General features: G+C 35.3%; 1 protein-coding gene across 1 annotated transcript in view; it reads left to right on the forward strand.

Moving 5' to 3' along the window:
- Positions 1-21,023, forward strand: part of RhoGAP102A (Rho GTPase activating protein at 102A) — a 61,678-nt gene extending 40,655 nt beyond the window's left edge. Inside the window, exons 5-12 of the mRNA XM_076538428.1 lie at positions 3,741-3,956; positions 5,893-6,043; positions 9,847-10,037; positions 10,680-10,906; positions 11,151-11,262; positions 12,320-12,647; positions 14,036-14,321; positions 15,760-21,023. Of these exons, the coding sequence (XP_076394543.1) occupies positions 3,741-3,956; positions 5,893-6,043; positions 9,847-10,037; positions 10,680-10,906; positions 11,151-11,262; positions 12,320-12,647; positions 14,036-14,321; positions 15,760-16,096 (1,848 nt within the window). The 3' untranslated portion in view covers positions 16,097-21,023. The remainder of the gene's footprint in view (positions 1-3,740; positions 3,957-5,892; positions 6,044-9,846; positions 10,038-10,679; positions 10,907-11,150; positions 11,263-12,319; positions 12,648-14,035; positions 14,322-15,759) is intronic.
- Positions 21,024-21,498: the final 475 nt, after the last annotated feature.

Below are 21,498 nucleotides of genomic sequence, written 5' to 3' on the forward strand. Positions count from 1 at the left end.
CAGTTCCACCTTCGACTTCCGGTAATATAATCAATAAAATCGACCTCGAATTTACATATGCTCGAAGGAAAGTGATCTTTTGATATGTATCGCTTATCAAATTCAACACCGAGGTGTTTGATTTATTACCTCGAGATGATTAATCGCTCGTGACCGATCGTTTCGGACTTTCATATCTGCTCGATTATTTGTTATCACATCGGGTAGATGATGGATTCCTGGTTTCTGTAACATTTCTTGTAATGCTTGTATCGTGTGATTATTCGTAACGTTGTTGAAATGGTAATTTGTTAAGAGTTGAGATTATTTTTTAATTTTATTGGGAAAATTGTTGAAGTTTGATGAAGGAAGAATATTTTCATTGAAGTATTATCTGATGAAACGTAAAATTTGTTGTAAAAGTAATTTGTTAAAATATCGGACTTTGTTAACTCTATTATTAAAATTGTTGAAGTTTGATGAAATTAATGAAAATAATTTTAATAAGGTATTATTAAATAATGTGTAAAATTGTGGAAATAATTTGGTGAAAAAGGTAGTTTAGTTACATTCAAAATTTATTATTAAAGTTTGACGAAATTAATACTAAATAAATTTTTTAAATGAATTTCGAAAATAATGTTTGCTTTTATTACAGATATAACAATTTTTGGAATTATAAATGGGAGATATGAAAATTTCAAAAATTACATATTGTAGATATCGAAATTCTTAGAATTATAAATTAAAGTATGTATAAATCCTTAAAGTAATAAATTAGAGATAACAAAATTCTTAGCGTTATAAACTAGAGATGTATAGATAAAGTCTTGAGGATAATAAACTGAAAAATAAAAAATCTTCAAAATTATGAAATTATGAAATTTCCAAATTATTAAATTACCAAATTGCTAAATTACCAAGTTACCAAATCACCAAATTTCAAAATTACTAAATTACCAAATTACCAAATTGTTAAGTTATCAAATCCCGAAATTTCCGAATTCCGAAATTTCCAAATTCCCAAATTCCCAAATTCCCAAATTTCCAAATTTCCAAATTACCAAATTCCTAAATTATCAAGATATCAAATTTCCAAGTTTCCAAATTCCCAAATTCTCAAAGTCCCTAATTCTCAAATTACCAAATTACCAAATTGTCAAGTTATCAAATGCCCAAATTCCAAAATCCCCAAATTTCCAAATTCCCAAATTCCCAAATTCTCAAAGTCCCTAATTCTCAAATTACCAAATTACTAAATTACCAAATTGTCAAGTTATTAAACCCCCAAATCCTTAAAACCCCAAATCCACAAATCCCGAAATCTCCAAATATAGAAATTCCCAAATTCCCAAATTTCCCAAAATTCCCAAATTCTCAAATTCCTAAATTTTTAAATCCCTAAATCCCCAAATTCTCAAATCTTGAAATTCCTAAAATTCCCAAATTCCAAAATCACCAAATCCCCAAATCTCGAAATTCCCAAAGTTCCCAAATTCTCAAAGTCCCAAATCGCCAAATTCCTAAATTTCTAAATCCCTAAATCCCCAAATTCTCAAATCTTAAAATTCTCAAGTTCCAAAATCGCCAAATCCCCAAATCTTGAAATTCCCAAAGTTCCCAAATTCTCAAAGTCCCAAATCGCCAAATTCCTAAATTTCTAAATCCCTAAATCCCTAAATCCCCAAATTCCCAAATCTTAATATTCCTAAAATTCCCAAATTCCAAAATCGCCAAATCCCCAAATCTTGAAGTTCCCAAAGTTCCCAAATTGCCAAATTCCTAAATCCCTAAATCCCGAAATCCCGAAATTCTCAATTATTGAAATTCCTAAAATTCCCAAATTTCAAAATCGCCAAATCCCCAAATCCCCAAATCTCCAAAGCTTGAAATTCCCAAAATCCCAAAATCTCCAAACTAAAAACTTATAAATCCTCAGAATTATAAAACCAACCCAAAAGAATCTTTTAAAATCCTTCCCTCATGCAGTTTTATCTAAAAAACCTTGATAACTCCACGATAATCGATGAATAAGAGCGATTTTACGTTTGATTTCACGTTTTGTCAGATGTCGTGTCACGCGAACACGTGTATGTTGTTGATAAAACTTTCACAAGTGACTCGACAAAATGGCACACGTTTAAATAGCTCGATTGATCTTTTTAAAGCAATGTCGACGTGGTGTTGCACTTCCCTCGTCGACGTCATGTGTACCTTCAACTCGTCGACGACGGCGAAAACGTCACAGATCACAGACACGAATAGAATCGAGATGAGAGAGCGTTAATTTTAGCAGAGGATTAATTAAGAGAACCGAACTTTGCGAGATTTTACGTCTGGGCAATTTGACGAATTAGATTTTAATTTTTAAAAAGAAATTTATTGGAATTCATTTAAGTTCTTCAATTTTTGCGTTTTTATATTTATAAGATTTAATATTATTGAATTTTTTAATTTTCAAGTTTTCGTATTTAAAAGTATTAAAATATTAAGATTGTTGGATTTTTAAATATTGGAATTTTTATAGTAACAAATTGTGAAATTTCTAATTTATGAAAAAATTAAATTAGTAAATTGTTGAATAGGCACATTAGAAAATGAAGTTACTAAATTACCAAAGTAGTAAGTTTCAAATTATTAAATTATCAAACTATTAAATTAACAAATACCCAAATTCTCAAATTCCCAAATGCCCAAATTCCCAAATCTCTTATTCCCCAAATTCCCAAATTCCCAAATTCCTAAATCCCCAAATCCCCAAATCCCCAAATACCCAAATCTTTAAATTTCCAATTTCCCAAATTTCCAAATTCCCAAATTCCCAAATTCCCAAATTCCCAAATTCCCAAATTCCCAAATTTCCAAATTCCCAAATTCCCAAATCTCTTATTCCCCAAATTCCCAAATTCCCAAATTCCCAAATTCCCAAATTCCCAAATTCCTAAATCCCCAAATCCCCAAATCCCCAAATACCCAAATCTTTAAATTTCCAATTTCCCAAATTTCCAAATTCCCAAATTCCCAAATTCCCAAATTTCCAAATTCCCAAATTCCCAAATCTCTTATTCCCCAAATTCCCAAATTCCCAAATTCCCAAATTCCCAAATTCCCAAATTCCTAAATCCCCAAATCCCCAAATCCCCAAATACCCAAATCTTTAAATTTCCAATTTCCCAAATTTCCAAATTCCCAAATTCCCAAATTCCCAAATTTCCAAATTCCCAAATTCCCAAATTCCCAAATTCCCAAATTCCCAAATCTCTTATTCCCCAAATTCCCAAATTCCCAAATTCCCAAATTCCCAAATTCCTAAATCCCCAAATCCCCAAATCCCCAAATACCCAAATCTTTAAATTTCCAATTTCCCAAATTTCCAAATTCCCAAATTCCCAAATTCCCAAATTTCCAAATTCCCAAATTCCCAAATCCTTAAATCCCCAAATCCTCAAATCCTCAAATCCCCAAATCCCCAAAACCCCAATTCACCAAATTAAAAAAATTGAAACGTTAATTTAAATTAATAATTCACCAATTCTTATAAATAAATTATAAAAACATCCGTTCTCCAACAAAGTTTCCATAACAACTCACTGTTGAAATTCCAGAAGATTATACGTGAAAGCATTCTCAGAATACCGTCGGAATTTCTTTGAATGACATAACACTCGATGCATCCTTTGTGCGAAAGCTCAAATAAGAAACAATTCTACGTACGCGTACAACGTTGACGTAACAGTTCAAGAAAATAAAAATTGTTTCAGGGTGGATCATGCGAGTCTTTGTCGTCGAAAGGAGGAGCTTTAACCGGAAGCGATTCTGGAGTGCTGGAGCTGAGCGACAGCGGAGGAGGGGGTCCTCCAGGGGAATGGGACGCTGTTCCATGCATAGTCAGACAATGCATCAGGCACCTGGAAAACACGGGACTTCGAACCCTCGGTGTGTTTCGGGTGTCACCCTCCAAGAAGAGGGTGAGACAGGTGGGAATTTTTCGAATACTTATCACGAGATTAAAATTTTCTGTACAAGGTGTTTTAAAAATTGTGGAATAAAGTAAAAACAAAGAACGAACAACTGATTGCAATTTTGTTGAAATTCTACTCTGTCAATTATTTGGACTGTGTTAAGTTTTAAATTATTAAATTTTCCTCAATTCGGAAACGTTTTGAAACGATTGAGACATTTAGAGTTTGAGCAATTAATCCAGCAATGTGGACAATTATGCACAAAGCCGGTTTTAGGTTCCATATTTTGTATCAATTTTATAAAATACATGGAGATTACCAAGATAGTGTTTGTGACCATTTGATAAAGTTTTGTTAAAAGTCCAATCTACAAAGGAGGATTAATAAGATTTTAACATTAGAAGTAGTCCAAATGATTGGTTTTAGCTAACATATTTGTATCAATGCTATCAAAAGTTTGGAAATGAGTAAGACTGTTTTGGATCACTTGATACATTTCAGTTAAGATTGCGATCTACAAGATCAATAAGATTTTGACACTAGAACTAATCAGACAAATGATCAATTTTAGCTTTGATATTTTGTATCAAACTTATCAAAAGTTTGGGAATAGTAAGACAGTGTTATTGATCATTTGGTAAAGTTCAGTTACAATTGTAATATATAAATTAGGTCCAAAAGATTATAACTATAGAACGGGTTTAAATGGTTTTAGCTTCCATATTTGTATCAATGTTATCACAAGTTTGGGAATGAGTCAGACAGTGTTTTGGATCATTTGATACATTTCAGTTAAGATTGCAATTTATAAGACCAAGAAGATTTTGACACTAGAACCAACCATACACATGATCAATTTTAGCCTCCACATTTTGTATCAATCCTATCAATAGTTTGCGAACAATTAAAACATTTGTAATTTGAACAGTTACTCGATCAACTTGAACAGTTAATATCTTATTAAAAAACAGCAGTCGTAATCACGAATAAAGAAGTCATCCTTCACAAAAGTTCTCTAACTCTATTTCAATAACAAATTTCAGCCATCCAAGATTTAAAAAGTAATTTTAAATTGTATCAAACCGAATGACGAATGTGAGTCACACTTCGAGCGCAAAGGGTTAATATCAGGGGGACCGGAAAGTAATATCGTTTCTGCGTATGTCAATATTTGACCGTCATTTATCAGCTCGCTGTGTACTTTAATATCGTGCTAGACATTTGAAGGTTTGACTTGTTTACTTGTAAATAATTAAATCTTAAATTTTTCTTTGTTATTTTATGTGAATGGGCTAGATACCAGAAGTACTCATCCGCCATTGTATGCGTTTTGAGTTCCTCAAGAGTACAGTTGCTACCAAAAACATTTGTAATGTTCATCTAAGTGCATTGGTTAATGCCAAACGCTTTCCATTTATTACGATCGCAATACTTTCCAGTGCCAGAAAATTTGAAAATTTTTATGACATCCAAAATGCATCTCCAGTTATTTTGCTTGAAAACCAATTGATTTTTATTGATCATTGAAAATTTGCACAGTGGATCGCAAAAGGTAACGAGGATGATTACATCGTTCGTTAAAAATAAAAACTTGTTAAAAATGTACTTGAATTTAATATAAAAAGACGATATTACTATTCCCCTATTATTTTAACAAGAAATTCATCTCAATCGATGCCTGTACTAAGTTTGTATCCATGAAAGGAGGTTTCGAGATTCGATGTCGAAGAACCTTCATTCAGCAGCTGGTGGAAACTCAATGTGTTCGAGAAGTGTTTAGAAACAGGTCCCCTGATATTATAAAAATATTTGACAAAATTTGTTAGAAATAGTACCATTTATTTTTCAACTAGCTCATATAGTTGAGGTACCAATCAACATGTTATTAATGAACAATCCCTCATCCGATTTGTTGTTGTTCATTCAGTTTATTGAATAATTCTTGTTACAGCTGCGAGAAGACTTCGACTGCGGTCGTGAGACGAAAATCGGTCCCGATCAGTGTCCCCACGACGTAGCAGCTCTGTTGAAGGAGTTTTTTCGGGATTTGCCCGACCCTTTGCTCTGCAGGGATTTGTACCAAGCCTTCGTCCACACGCAAAGTAAGGCCAAAGCTGAAAATCACGATCAACCGAAATAAGCCGCTTAAGTTAAGAAGGTTATGCAGCTCGATTCTGAGCTTGATTAATATTCGCACCTTGAAACGATCGGGTTGAGGATTCGCTGTTACTGTCGCTGCGACGAGATTATTCGTTGTATAAATAAATGGACGGTTGTCTGTGCTCAAAATAGCAGTGATAATCTCGCGGTAATCATATTGCAAGCTCAGTTTCTAAACTAGCGATGAGTTTAAAGCGCGAGCAATTGTTTCCAGGATAAATACGAAGTTCCATTTTCGTGGAAATCGTTTTCTGTCTGAAATACGCCTGGTTCGGGAAAGTTTCGGGTTTTGGAGTTTATAAACTCGGAGGTGATTTGATCGGATTAAAATTGTTGTTTTATATAATTTGTGTTGTAGAAATAATTCAAGAAGTTTAAATACAATATTTTTGGATATTTCTATTTTCAAACTATATCGGTTATTTTTATTTTTAAAGCTATAATAAATGGTTAACTCTTTTAGGTTAGTCTAGTTTGGTCAAATATTGCATTAATTTTATGATGTAGTCTGTAATACTATTTTTGAATAGCTTCGTTAATTTGTAATCATCTGATTGATCAAATTATAGCAATGGCTATAAGTAGTTTTGATGGAATTTAATGAATTTAAGGATTCTTGAATTTCATTGGAGGTTCTTCAATTTTAATAAACTTGAGATTTTTAAAATTTAATAAACTTAAATATCAGCAAATTGAATAAATTAAATGTTTCTCCATTTTAATAAATTTTGATGTTTGCCAAAATTGAATAAATTAAATTTTCCTCAATTTTAGTAAATTTTGATGTTTACCAAAATTGAATTAGTTTAATGTTTTTGAAATTTAACACTTTTAATGTTTATCAAATTTAATAGATTTAAAGTATCTCAAGTACAATAATGTTAAGGTTTATCAAAATTTAATGAATTTAAGGTTCCTCAAGTTTAACAAGCTTAAAGTTACTCCAAGTTTATCAAATTGATTAAATTAAATGTCTATCATATTCAATAATATTGAAGTCTATCAAAATTTCATAAATTTAGGACATCTCAAGGTCAATAAATTTAAACTGTCACTTCATAAATGAAAGAGAGGATATTCGGCGTGTACGTCACTGGTCGTGCGTCGTGTTTTGTCTTTGATGCGTTGGTGTCTCGGAAGGCATTGTGCGTTCGTGCAGTTCGTGTCGCTCTATCCCGCCTATCAGACACGTGTCGTGTAAAGTATTAATAAATGTAATGATACATATTAAATAAAGCTCAATTCTATCAATAAATAATTACAAAATTTTGTAACTTAGCTTTGATATTTCCACCCACTAGAAAGATAACCAGCGCTAATGGGTTCAAAGCTTCTCGGACAATACAATACGACACTTGTCCTCACGGCGCTATAATTTTACGATATATCACTTTCTATTGTGTGCGAAAGAGTCCATAAAGACCCCAAAGTCCCTCCATCTTGGAGGAAGGATTTATATCTTCACGTTTATTTCTGAACAATCTTGAATTAACGAAGCATTTCAAAAGTAGCGTTCTAGTGATTGCATTATTAACACAATATGCCATTTCTGCAAATTAAATAAATTAAATACAATTGTCGCATCTTTGAAACTTGCCAGTTTTAATATTTGATAGTACGGCATAGAATTGAAATTGTAAAATCAATTATTTACTCAGTTGAGGATCTCAAACGCGTATAGGTAATTCTATTTGATATCCTCTCGAGTAGTGATGGGTTGCGACCGCTCGCGATACTGTTCAAGCACGTTGTAGCTCACAAAGAAAGTTTAAAATACAAGTGATTTGAGAAGTATAATTTTATATAATTTTATGGAATATAACTGTATTTTACTGAAGTAATCAATATTTCGATATGACAAATATGTATCATTCGTACAAAGTAGAAGACTAAAAAGAATAGAAGAAGATTGTCATAAAAAGAAGATTGTCTTGTGATCTTATAATGTACATCTGAAGCTGTGAAATTGTCTTTGGTATCGATACCATATCTATATGTTTATGTCTGTTTGTATACAGGGTGTCTCATAATTAGTGTAGGTCCCTGAAACGAAGGGTAGCTGACGTGAATCTGAATAAGATTTCCTTTGCAAAAATGGGGTTTGAAGCTTCGTTTTTTAATTATTAAGGAAAAACACGGACCAATTACAGTGCGAGGATTACGCATGCGCAGACGCGAGAGCGACAACTTCGGATAACGCGTAGTTATCCAACGCGTGATAATCCAACACGCAGTAATGCAACGCGTGGTAATGCAACGAGTGATAATCCTACGCGTAGTAATCCAACGCGTAGTAATACAGCGCGTGGATATCCAACGCGTAGTAATCTAGCGCGTGCATATTCAACGCGTAGTAATTCAACGTGTAATAATGCAACGCGTGGTAATTCTAAGCGTAGGAATCTAATGCGTGGTAATCTAACATGTAGTAATCCAGCGTGTGAATATTCTACGCGTAGTAATCCAGCGTGTGAATATTCTACGCGTAGTAATCCAGAGCGTGCATATTCAACGCGTAGTAATTCAACGTGTAATAATGCAACGCGTGGTAATTCTAAGCGTAGGAATCTAATGCGTAGTAATCTAACATGTAGTAATCCAGCGTGTGAATATTCTACGCGTAGTAATCTAGCGTGTGAATATTCTACGCGTAGTAATCTAGCGTGTGAATATTCTACGCGTAGTAATCCAGAGCGTGCATATTCAACGCGTAGTAATTCAACGTGTAATAATGCAACGCGTGGTAATTCTAAGCGTAGGAATCTAATGCGTGGTAATCTAACATGTAGTAATCCAGCGTGTGAATATTCTACGCGTAGTAATCTAGCGTGTGAATATTCTACGCGTAGTAATCCAGCGTGTGAATATTCTACGCGTAGTAATCTAGCGTGTGAATATTCTACGCGTAGTAATCTAGCGTGTGAATATTCTACGCGTAGTAATCCAGAGCGTGCATATTCAACGCGTAGTAATTCAACGTGTAATAATGCAACGCGTGGTAATTCTAAGCGTAGGAATCTAATGCGTGGTAATCTAACATGTAGTAATCCAGCGTGTGAATATTCTACGCGTAGTAATCTAGCGTGTGAATATTCTACGCGTAGTAACCTAGCGTGTGAATATTCTACGCGTAGTAATCCAGAGCGTGCATATTCAACGCGTAGTAACCTAGCGTGTGAATATTCTACGCGTAGTAATCCAGAGCGTGCATATTCAACGCGTAGTAATTCAACGTGTAATAATGCAACGCATGGTAATTCTAAGCGTAGGAATCTAACGCGTAGTTAACCAACGCGTAGTAAACCAACGCGTAATAATCTTAGCGCTCTGATCGTTCCGTATTTTTCCTTAATAATTCAAAAACGAAGCTTCATACCTCATTTTTGCAAAGGGAAATCTTATTCAGAATCACATCAACTACCCCCCATTTCAGGGACCTACACTAATTTTGAGACACCCTGTATATAATTATCTGTAAGTTAACATGCGTATGTATATATGTTAGTTAATATCGCTTGATCAGTATCACACGCAACCGCAACCCATCACTACTCCGTCGGACAAGCCGATAGGTGCGTGTGTTCAAAGTAAATCGAAACCACTGTTAAATTGGACGCGATATACGGAATAAAAGGTAGAGAATACTCATTCGGTGCTCACCGTTCAGTTTCCCCTTGATGCTCTTTATCCGAACATTGACGTACGAGTGGCTGTTCGCATTGAAAGAGTGCCGTTTCTCGTGCAGAGATCCGGAACAGGCGACTTCAGCAAGAGGCTCTTCAGCATCTCATTCAGCTGCTGCCCACGCCAAATCGTGAGACGCTCTGGGCACTTCTGAACTTTCTCAGCGTGGTGGCGGCGAATAGCGAAGATCAAAAGAACGAAACTGGCGAGTGGGTACCGGGAAACAAAATGGACACGACCAACCTGGCAACAGTGAGTATTTTTCACTTTATCCGTTTCGGTATCACAAATAGATCAATTGGAATTTTCGAGCCGTTGGAGATTTTAATTAAAGAATACACTCGTGGGTGATTCCAGTTACACGAAAAATATTGCTCGCGTGGGATTCGCGTGGGATCGCGTTAATAGTCCGAACCTTTGTCTCATTTGTATTCTGTCGATATTCGAGTGCCATTTTTTATGGTGTTATGGCAGAATTTATTGCCACTTTTCTTTGGGGAAACTTCCGTGTGTTACGGTTCGAGAAATATAAGATCTTACAGGATACTACACTCTGTTAGGTACATATGTGTATATGTTCATACACACATATGTCATATTCGTCAAGGTTCAAGATGTCCATAATATCTCTTGAATGTTACTCAAAAATATTTGAACGTAAAACTTGAATTAGATACCTTGTATAACACACACGTGAGCACATCAAATATTTACGTGCCTCTTGTATACTATTATTCTTATATTGCTAGATTTATGTTCCTATTTCAACAACATTGTTACATTCCTTTGATACAGATACACATTCGCAACTATCGATTCAACGCGTCAATAGTGTATACGTATTTTTTAAATAGAACAGTGAGTAATCGTTGTTATTAAATTCTCTTGTTCAAGGTATTCGCACCAAACATCCTCCACTGTGTGAAGCCCGGACAAAGGTCAGAGGTGTCGGCGGAAAGGGCGGAGGAGAGGATAGACGTAATAAATGTAGTGAGAGCACTTTTGGAGCACGCTTCCACATTATTTACAGTACCAGCCGCTCTTCTGGATGAAGTGTACCTGCACATGATGGACACACATCCGGTCGATTTAGATCTTGCCCTTTCTCGACGCGCTGAAGAGTAAGTAATTCGCTAACAGTAAGTGTTATTTCCGACCTTTGATTCGCTCGATCATTTAGTCCTTTAAATAGGACTCAGGAACTTTATTCTTCAGTAACCTCTTTGATGAGGAACAAAATTAGTAATTACGAATCATGACCTCGAGTTCAAATATAGTTACGGAAATATTGTAAATTGTTTCTTGAGAATTCAATATGTTTCTTGAGATATAAATTAATGAGGAATTTTATGAATTCTTTTGCAGGCAATGTGGTGATGAAGTGGATCCATGCAGCGAAGCTGAAACCTTCTCTGTTGAAGAAACGTTGACAACGTCGACGACGACCACGGCTGGCACCACTATGGCTACCAGAAAGGTAATATAGGTCAATGAAACTCCTTTAACAATATCATCTAATAATGTCACTTAATAACATCATTTAACAATGTCACTTAACAACATCATTCAACAATAGTACTTAACAAGTTCACTTAAAAATTTCATTTAACAATATCACTCAACAATATCATCTAAACAGTATCATCTATAAATAACATTTAGCAGTAGCACCTTACAGTACCATCTAGCAATGTCATCTAGTAATATCATCTAGCAATAACATTTGATAATATCATGTAACTACATCATTTAGCAATACTGTTCAGCAACATCATCTAACAATATCACTTAACTACATCATTTGACAGCATCACTTAACAATATTATTTAGCAAGGTTATTTAACAGTATCACTTAAGAACATCATCTAACAATATCATTTAACCATATCTTTTAACAGTATCATTTAACGATATTATTCAGCAAGTCCATTTAAAAGTATCATTTCATAATATCATTTAATAGTTTCACTTAAGAACATCATCTAACAATATCATTTAACCATATATTTTAACAGTATCATTTAACAATATTATTCAGCAAGTTCATTTAATAGTATCATTTCATAATACCGTTTAACAGTATCACTTAAGAATATCATCTAACAATATCACTTAACCATATCTTTTAACAGTATCATATAACAATATCATTCAGCAAGGTTATTTAACAGTATCATTTCATAATACCATTTAACAGTACCACTTAAGAACATCATTTCATAATATCATTTAACAGTTTCACTTAAGAACATCATGTAACAATATCACTTAACCACATCATTTAACAGCATCATTTAACAATATCATTTAGCAAAATCATTTAACAATATCATTTATCAAAATCATTTAACAATATCATTTAGTAAAATCATTTAACAATATTATTTAGCAAAATCATTTAGCAACGTCAATTAATAATATCATTTAGTAAAATCATTTAGCAGCATCATTTCATAATATCATTTAGCAAAATTATTTAGCAGCATCATTTCATAATATCATTAAACAGCATCATTCAACAAAATGTTTACAGGTGTGGACAAGAGAGCAATGTCTCCATCAAACAGCAGGAGTAGGCGGAGACATAGGTCCAAGGCCCAGACGGCCAAAAAGGCCAGGAAGTCGACGAAAAGAGGAAGGTAGAAGTAACAGCGTGGACAGCGGTTCTAGCGAAGATCCAGCTGATCCTCGAAGAAGATCTTCACCTATGGTAATCACCGCCAGTCTCACCATACCGATGTCCGGAGCGTTCACGTTGAACCTCGACGATCCGGACATTCCTTACATCGAAGAGGCACCTAAACAACCCAGTGCACCGCCCAGGAGGCAAAGGCAACGATCGATTTCCGGTTGCAGCGAAGGTACGTCGGTTACGTAGTAATGTAACGAACGCTAAGAGATTTAGGGATTTGGTAGTTTGTGAATTTGGAGGATTTATGGGAGGTTGGTGGTTGGGCAATGGGAATTTGTGCAAAGAGGAGTCTGTTTAATATTTGATGAAGTTGTAGGTTGTGGAATTTGGGGTTTAGCAAGTTGAGAATTTTAGAAGTTGTGGAAGATGATCTATTGTTCTGATACTTTGACAGTTTGGGATTTCAGAATTTAGGGATTTTGAAATTTGAAAATTTGGAAGTCTGATGCTTTAAAAGTGGGGGTTTATGAATCTAGGGGTCTTGGAATCTGAGAATTTGGGAGTTTAACAATTTGGGAATGGGGGATTGGGATTTGAAGATTTGGAAATTTGGGGAATTGAGAATTTGAAGACTTGGAAGTTTGGAGATTTGAGAATATGATGAGCTGGGAATGTTAGGATGTGAGAATTCGATGATTTGGGAATTTTGGGATGTGAGAATTCGATAATTCGATAATTTTGGGACGTGAGAATTTGGTGACTTGGGAATTTTGGGACGTGGGAATTGCGAGACGTGGGAATTTCGGAACGTGAGAATTTCGGGACGTGAGAATTTGGTGACTTGGAAATTTCGGGACGTGAGAATTTCGGGACGTGAGAATTTTAGGACGTAGGAAATTCGGGACGTGGGAATCTCGGGACATGGGAATTTCAGGATGTGGGAATTTCGGGACGTGGGAATTGTGGAACATGAGAATTTAGGGACGTGAGAATTCGATGACATGTGAATTTTGGGACGTGGGAATTTCGGGACGTGGGAATTTCGGGACATGGGAATTTCGGGACGTGAGAATTTTGGGACGTAGGAATTTCGGGACGTGGGAATCTCGGGACGTAGGAATTGTGGAACATGAGAATTTAGGGACGTGAGAATTCGATGACATGTGAATTTTGGGACGTGGGAATTTCGGGACGTGAGAATATGGTGACTTGGGAATTTCGGGACGTGGGAATTTTGGAACGTGGAAATTTTGGAGCCTGGGAATTTTGGGACGTGAGAATTTGTAAAGTTGATTCGCAAGATTTGGGAATTGGGGATTTGAGAATGAGGGTTTGGAACTTTGAAACTTGAAACTTAGAGATTTGAGAATTTCAGGACTTGGAAAGAAGATTTAAGAAATTAAGGATGTGGAAATTTGGTAACATGAAAATTTAAAAGTTTAAAGACATTCCCGTCAACTTCTACCAAATTTCACCAGTGTTAAACATACATCAAAACGCACCTCAAATACAAACAACCTCTTGTAATCCATTCTTCATTCAAAGTCAACTAAAACCCATAATACCAACTTGAAAATGAACAACGATGAATAAATCCAGATAAACGTCTGTTATCAGGTGGAAGGCACGGGAGTGACAGTGCCGTGGGTTCTTCAGCCACCTTATCGGGCGACCAAGCACCAAGTTCTCCTCCATCGTGGGCGTCCTCGCCTCCAGCTAGTCCAGACAGCGCGGTAACAGCTGTTTCATACATACCTGATCAACAAGCAGTTCTCCAGAGGGTTTCGTTCACTACTTCGAGCGAAGTTCGTCAGGTGACCAGGTCGAACAACCAGGAAACGTCGAGGAGTATGGCGGCGCCGTACACGCCGAGCATCACAAGCATCGGTGGTGCGGTTTTGAGGTGAGAATTCTGGGCTTCCGAACTATGCGAGCTTCCGTACGGCGCTGACAGGAATTGGCCGGTCAATCTCGATTCGTACTACTGTTCTGGTATTTGTGTACTGCATTTAGGACGATTCATTAACCTCGGGACACTGTACTAGATATCTGAAAGAGAATGTAAAGAAGTCGGAAAAATATGGCGGATGTAGGAAGTGATACATAAATTTTAAATTATTAAAACTTCGGGAGTTGTGGAAGTCGACCTTTATTTATAAATACTTCTTTGTTATAAATTATTCGATCATTTTATGTTCATATGCACAGCTCTTATTTTTCCAACATGGACATACAAAATTATATAAAATTATTCGAAGTTATAGTAGTCTTCAAATATTCCAATACTCTAGTTGGAAGATTTGTTAAAATTCAACAGAAGTTACAGTGTCTTCGATAAGGATTTCAAGTTTTGCAGAATAATTAAATGATTTTCTGTGAGAGCAAAAATGGTGTCAAGACTTATAATTTTACTGAAGTGTGTACAAAGAAAAATAGGACATTCATTCAGAAGAGAATTGCGTTATACAAAATCAGCCTTAACAGATGTAGCCCTAACTGATACAACATTAACTGATATATCATTATGACGTGGGAATTTCGGGACGTGAGAAGTTGGTGACATGGGAATTTTGGGATGTGGGCATTTCGGGACCTGGGAGTTTCGGGACGTGAGAATTTTGTGACTTGGGAATTTCGGGACGTGAAAATTTCGGGACATCGGAATTTTGGGACGTGAGAATTTTAGGCCGTGGGAATTTCAGGACGTGGAATTTCGGGACGTGGGAATTTCGGGACGTACGAATTTTGGAACGTGAGAATTTAGGGACGTGAGAGTTTGGTGACTTGGGAATTTTGGGACGTGGGAATTTTGGAACGTGAGAGTTTGGTGACTTGGGAATTTTGGGACGTGGGAATTTTGGAACGTGAGAGTTTGGTGACTTGGGAATTTTGGGACGTGGAAATTTCGGGACGTGGGAATTTCGGGATGTACGAATTTTGGAACGTGAGAATTTAGGGACGTGAGAGTTTGGTGACTTGGGAATTTTGGAACGTGAGAGTTTGGTGACTTGGGAATTTTGGGACGTGGAAATTTCGGGACGTGGGAATTTCGGGATGTACGAATTTTGGAACGTGAGAATTTAGGGACGTGAGAGTTTGGTGACTTGGGAATTTTGGGACGTAGGAATTTCGGGACGTGGGAATTTTGGAACGCGGGAATTTAGGAACGTGGGAATTTCGGGATGTGAAAATTAGGTGACTTGGGAATTGTAAAACGTGAGAATTCGGTGACATGGGAATTTTAGGACGTGAGAATTCAGTGACTTAGAAATTTTAGGACGTAAGAATTTAGTAACATGAAAATTCGCATCATTATTATACATTATGCACTTTGTTTTCAGGTCAAAGACCGCAGACATCGAAAGGATGCTACACATCTCCAGACCGGATCCCGGTATCTCGATGTCGCAAAGCAAGAGCAGTTCGAACACCTCCTCCGAGAGTAAGAAATACACAAAGAGGCGTTACACGGACTCGAGGCATCAAACTCGCCACATCCCTGATTCCGAGACGTTGGCGGGTAAGGGTGCAATGACAGCGACAGTCTCGTCTTCCACCACGATGTCCTCTTCGTCTTCAGCGAGCAGCACGCCAAATCAGCGAGCTGGGGCACAGCCCGTTTGGAAACGACGGGAACTCATCTCCAGTGCGCCTAAGGACAGAGAGGGATACTTCTGAACGACGATCCCTGTCGACGATCGAAACGAATGTTCGGCCTTGAACTTCAATTTACATTAGGCCGTGCCGTCATCGTGCAAAAGGTGAAGGTTTTAAGATAGAATTTGTATTGCAACGTATAGTATGCGTTAGACATATTAAAAATATGTTATAACGTGTAGTATATGGTATACATATTGAAAATATATGTTATAACGTATAATATACGTTATACATCTTAAAAGTATGTATTGTAATGTATAATATGCGTTATACATACTAAAAATATGCATTGTACATATTAAAAATATGTATAATGTATGTAAGTCTCAATACTGAAGTTGCAGTACCAAAACAGAAAGAGTGAAACGCATACTTTGCCCGCGAAATTTAAACGTCTTAAAATAGAAGTTTGACAGTTATGTTAGAGTGAGACACTCTTTCATCATGTTGTCCTTCATTTAAATTAAATAATTTAATAATTCGACGGCTTTTTCTAATGTAATTGTCATTTTTACCATTTGTGATCATTTTGCGTTTGAATTTCGCGGGCGAAGAGTATGCTTGAGGTCGCCATTTTGATTACCGCAACTTCAAGACTTACGATCCTGTTTTTGAGAGAAATTAATGTGGAAACGGTGACGGCACGGTGTAGTATGAATTGAATTTAATTATGCTACATCTATTGAAAATAACTATGCTACGTCGATTGAAAACGAACCTTGATTGTGCTACGTAGATTAAAAAGGAACCTTGGTTGTGTTACATAGATTGAAACGAAACCTTGATTGCGCTACGTAGATTGAAAAGGAACCTTGATTGCGCTACATAGATTGAAAACAAACCATAATTACGTCAATTAAAAATAACAAACTAATTTAATAAACTCTAATAGTTACGTCTAGCTAGGATCAGCCGAATCTAGGGAATTAATGGCAGCGCAGTGGAAAAAGTGACGTCACGGTGAGTAACGTAGTACAAAGTAGTTGTAGAACATCTATGTATATTGTACATGTGCACAAGTTGTATGAATTTATATGTGCACATTGTAATTGCAATATATATGAATGGCGTCACTTTTTCCTTATATAACCGGATCTTTGGATCGTTTTATAGCAGTTCTTTTCAGGGTAACGAATGCGTTCCATGAGGAGCAGTTTGTGCATTTTGGGAAAAGGTTCGAGTATGTATTTATACAAAAAATTTTTTACAGCTTTTGTATACTTGTATCTGGTTTATTTAAAAGAGAACTGGGAATTATTGTTAGGGAATCTTAATGATTCAGGACTTGTTTGGAACGAGATTAAAATTCTTGAAAATAAAAAGGAGTTGCATGAACATGTATGGTATTCATCAAAAAGTGCATTATAAACTTTAATTTAATAAAAGCGGCTTTTGCATGTAACTCGTTTTTGTTTATCAGGGTTCAATATTATAACGCCTACAAATGATAGAATACTGCTATGAGACTGATGTTCAATACCACAAATATATAACAATTGAACAATTAAAAACTGGAAATAGAAAAAGCTTTTCAAATAGTACTAATGTGAACAAAAGTGAATTCATAACGTGCCTTATATTGTCTCTTTTATTATAACATATGGAACATTAATGTTTAACACATTGATTAATATGATTAATTAAATGTGTAACACATTCAGATATTAAATGACTTTTCGTGAGCTGTCCTATGTACTGTGACTATTGTATAGGACGCACATGTGCGTTGTACGCACTCACACATTGTCTCGTAAGGAGTAAATTTATAGCAAGGTCTCATGGTCTTTAGGGTACATTTATATCGACGTAGACATAAACACATAGACATATGTGGGACGTATTTCAATATTGTGATTCCATATGGAAAATGACGTCTTATGTGGTAGCAAACGGATTGATAACCAACAGGTTGATATTCAATAGATTGATACCGAGCGGTTTAATATCGAACGCGTTGATATCCAACAGGTTGATATCGAACGGGTTGATATTCAACAGATTGATACCGAGCGGTTTGATATCGAACGCGTTGATATCCAACAGATTAATATCGAACGCGTTGATATCCAACAGATTGATATCGGACGCGTTGATATCCAACAGATTGATATCGAGCGGGTTGATATCGAACGCGTTGATATCCAACAGATTGATATCGAACGCGTTGATATCGAACGCGTTGATATCCAACAGATTGATATCGAACGCGTTGATATCCGACAGATTGATATCGAACGCGTTGATATCCAACAGATTGATATCGAACGCGTTGATATCCAACTGATTGATATCGAACGCGTTGATATCCGACAGATTGATATCGAACGCGTTGATATCCAACAGATTGATATCGAACGCGTTGATATCCGACAGATTGATATCGAACGCGTTGATATCCAACAGATTGATATCGAACGCGTTGATATCCAACTGATTGATATCGAACGCGTTGATATCCAACAGATTGATATCGAGCGGGTTGATATCCAACAGATTGATATCGAACGCGTTGATATCCAACTGATTGATATCGAACGCGTTGATATCCAACAGATTGATATCGAACGCGTTGATATCCGACAGATTGATATCGAACGCGTTGATATCGAACGGGTTGATATCCAACACATTGATATCAAACAGATTAACATCAAGAAAGGTCCGAACATTCGAATCGATCGTTACAACGTCCACAAGAAAACATAAACATAGTCACTGCCGTTCAGACGTAGCCTGGCAAAGTGTTCCTCGACACGTTTCTCGCTTTTAGCGAGAACTCGGTGTGCTCACATTTATTGTTAGTGAGCACTCGGTGTATCGTGGAGTGTCTATTGGTTCCTAGACTACCGTCCTCGCGCTCGCAAAGATCTCCATGATGAAATGTACGACTATCTATTTCATTATCTATCGTTATCTATTGTCTCACAAGATGAGGGTCGTAAATGATCCTCAAGAATTTCAATAAAATTTAACGCGGTAACTACGTGTGAAAGCGTATGTAGAATTTTATTCTTGAATAGTTTACTAATTTGTAGAAAAATGGATTTGAAGTTTCATATCACTAGGTATAAATATTACAAATTAATTAATATTACAAATTAATTACGATATTACAAAAGATGATTCAATAATGAATTATGGTGAAGTGGCTAACGCAAAATCTTTTTCAAATGTTTTATGTAGGGTTCGCATCCAGGTGAGGAAAATTTTTAACAGATAATGTGAAATTGCAATATAAAATTATTTTTACACATTTTGTTATAAATATTATTATTAATTTTTTATTTATAAACAGCACCTTTTACTATTCTTGATAAAGGTGTTTAATTCAAAATAAATACAAGGTAAATAAAAAATAATATATTTCTTATAAATATTTTTGTAGATATCTTTTATAAATATTTTATTTACTTCTTATTTGTTACTAAGCCTTCAAGTGTAATACTACTCTTTATGAAGGTGTTTAAATAAAAGGTACATGTCAAATAATATATTTCTTATAAATATTTTTGTAACTGTCTTTTATAAATACTTTTTATTTATTATTAATCAAACTGCTTATTTTGAAGAGTGTATTTTTTGTGGAAGTGAAAGGTAAAAAATATCTTTTATAAATACATTATTTATTATATAATCTAAAAATAACAAATTTAATACAAAATTTTAACAATTTATCTTTTACTTAGTACATAAATAAAATTGTATTTATTATTAATGAAAATAACTCAAGGTACAGGATGTTTCATAATTAGTGTAGGTTTCTGAAAGGGGTGGTAGAGGATGTAATTTTGAACAAGATTTTCCTTTGCAAAAATAGGGTTTGAAGCTTCGTTTTTGAATTATTAACGAAAGACGCCAACGAACGAGGTAGTGATGGGTTTGAGCGTGAGGGATTGTGGTCGTGAACAAGTGCGTTATTATCGTGATACAATCTTATTCAGAATCACATCAGCTACTCCCCATTTCAGGGACTAGTTGCGAGATACCCTGTATATTACTTTTTATGAAAACATTCGTATAGAAGTAAAATAAAAAAATGTTCATAAATATTTCAGAGTTCCATTGTAAAATTTCACGTTGTTAACAAAATATTTCCTCTGCATTCGCCACTATACCACAATTTTAAATTAATTCATGATTTATTAAATCTACTTACAGTGATAAGTCACAAAATATTTAAAATTTCTTCACAGTCTAAAAACTCAAATTCCATTTTTCTCACAGTTATTAAACAAACCGAGGTTAAAATTCACATACGTTTATTTCACCTAGATAAAATATCTTCGTTAAATTTCATCGAAGCTCGAAACTTCTTGTGAACCAAGCTTTCGCCTGGTTTCCGCTCGAGTATTAATCACCAGAGGCAGCTAGGTTTCTGCCCAGCGGTTTATTTATACAAAAAACGATAGAACATCGATCTGTATCTACGAATATAACATTCTAATGTAGTAGCGACTGGTTAGTAGCGATTTGTAAATTATTTTTATTACTTAAAATCAAGGGATTCGATGTACCGTTCGACGCAACATGGAGTCCCTTCGACGAGCCAAAGCCAAGAAAAGAAGACTAGTCTCGAGTCACTGTAACTCAAAATGTCGGGCCATTTTATCTCTCTCGATATTCATCGTGAATCGAATATTTTCTATAGTTACATTATAGCGTATTATCGATCTGGTAGTTTTGTGATCTAGCGACGAGAGGAGGCGAACTAATCGCGTCTCGTTACTTTCTTTATCTCTGTTCATTTTTCTGCTCGTTTATTTCTTCTTCGTATTGTTTCTTTTCACGTAATAATAACATGGCTGTTCGTCCACGGGAAAACGTAGCGAAATGAATCCGTGTACTGCCGGTGAGGGACGCGTGGCCCGAAAGACGCTGTTGTTCGTCGTTTAAGTTTTCATTTTCAGTCTGAAAGCCAATAAATGAAGGTTAATTTTTCTACCAACACGAGTACATTATTTTCCACTTCCATTTTTTTTTTTTGATAATGGACACGTAAGACTGTCCTACATACCTCTGTATTACGTTTTGTACCTACCTGTATATTAGTCGCAATTTTCGAAGTTATATTTTGACTGATGTTATAGTTTAACATTTTGTTTACAGGTTATATTTCGCATATTTTTTAATATATAGATTTATAAATTTTATAATTTTTACATTTTATTTGTGGGCATATTTATATTTAGTACTTCCATGTTTCTATTTTGTGTGGTTTTAAATTTTTGAATTATCAAATGCTGAACAACAAGGTGCTAATTTTCAGAATATACAGTATTCATAAATATCGTAGTTTGCAAATTCGAAAATTTTTAAATTTTTAAAATGACATATTTCACTTGCAAATTTCGTAAATATATTTCTAGATGAGGATATTTCAAACTTTGCAAATTCCTAAATATACAAATTTTGTTTTCAGA

The sequence above is a fragment of the Megachile rotundata genome, chromosome 12 (genome assembly GCF_050947335.1).
Source record: "Megachile rotundata isolate GNS110a chromosome 12, iyMegRotu1, whole genome shotgun sequence".
NCBI classification, from domain to species: Eukaryota; Metazoa; Arthropoda; class Insecta; order Hymenoptera; family Megachilidae; genus Megachile; species Megachile rotundata.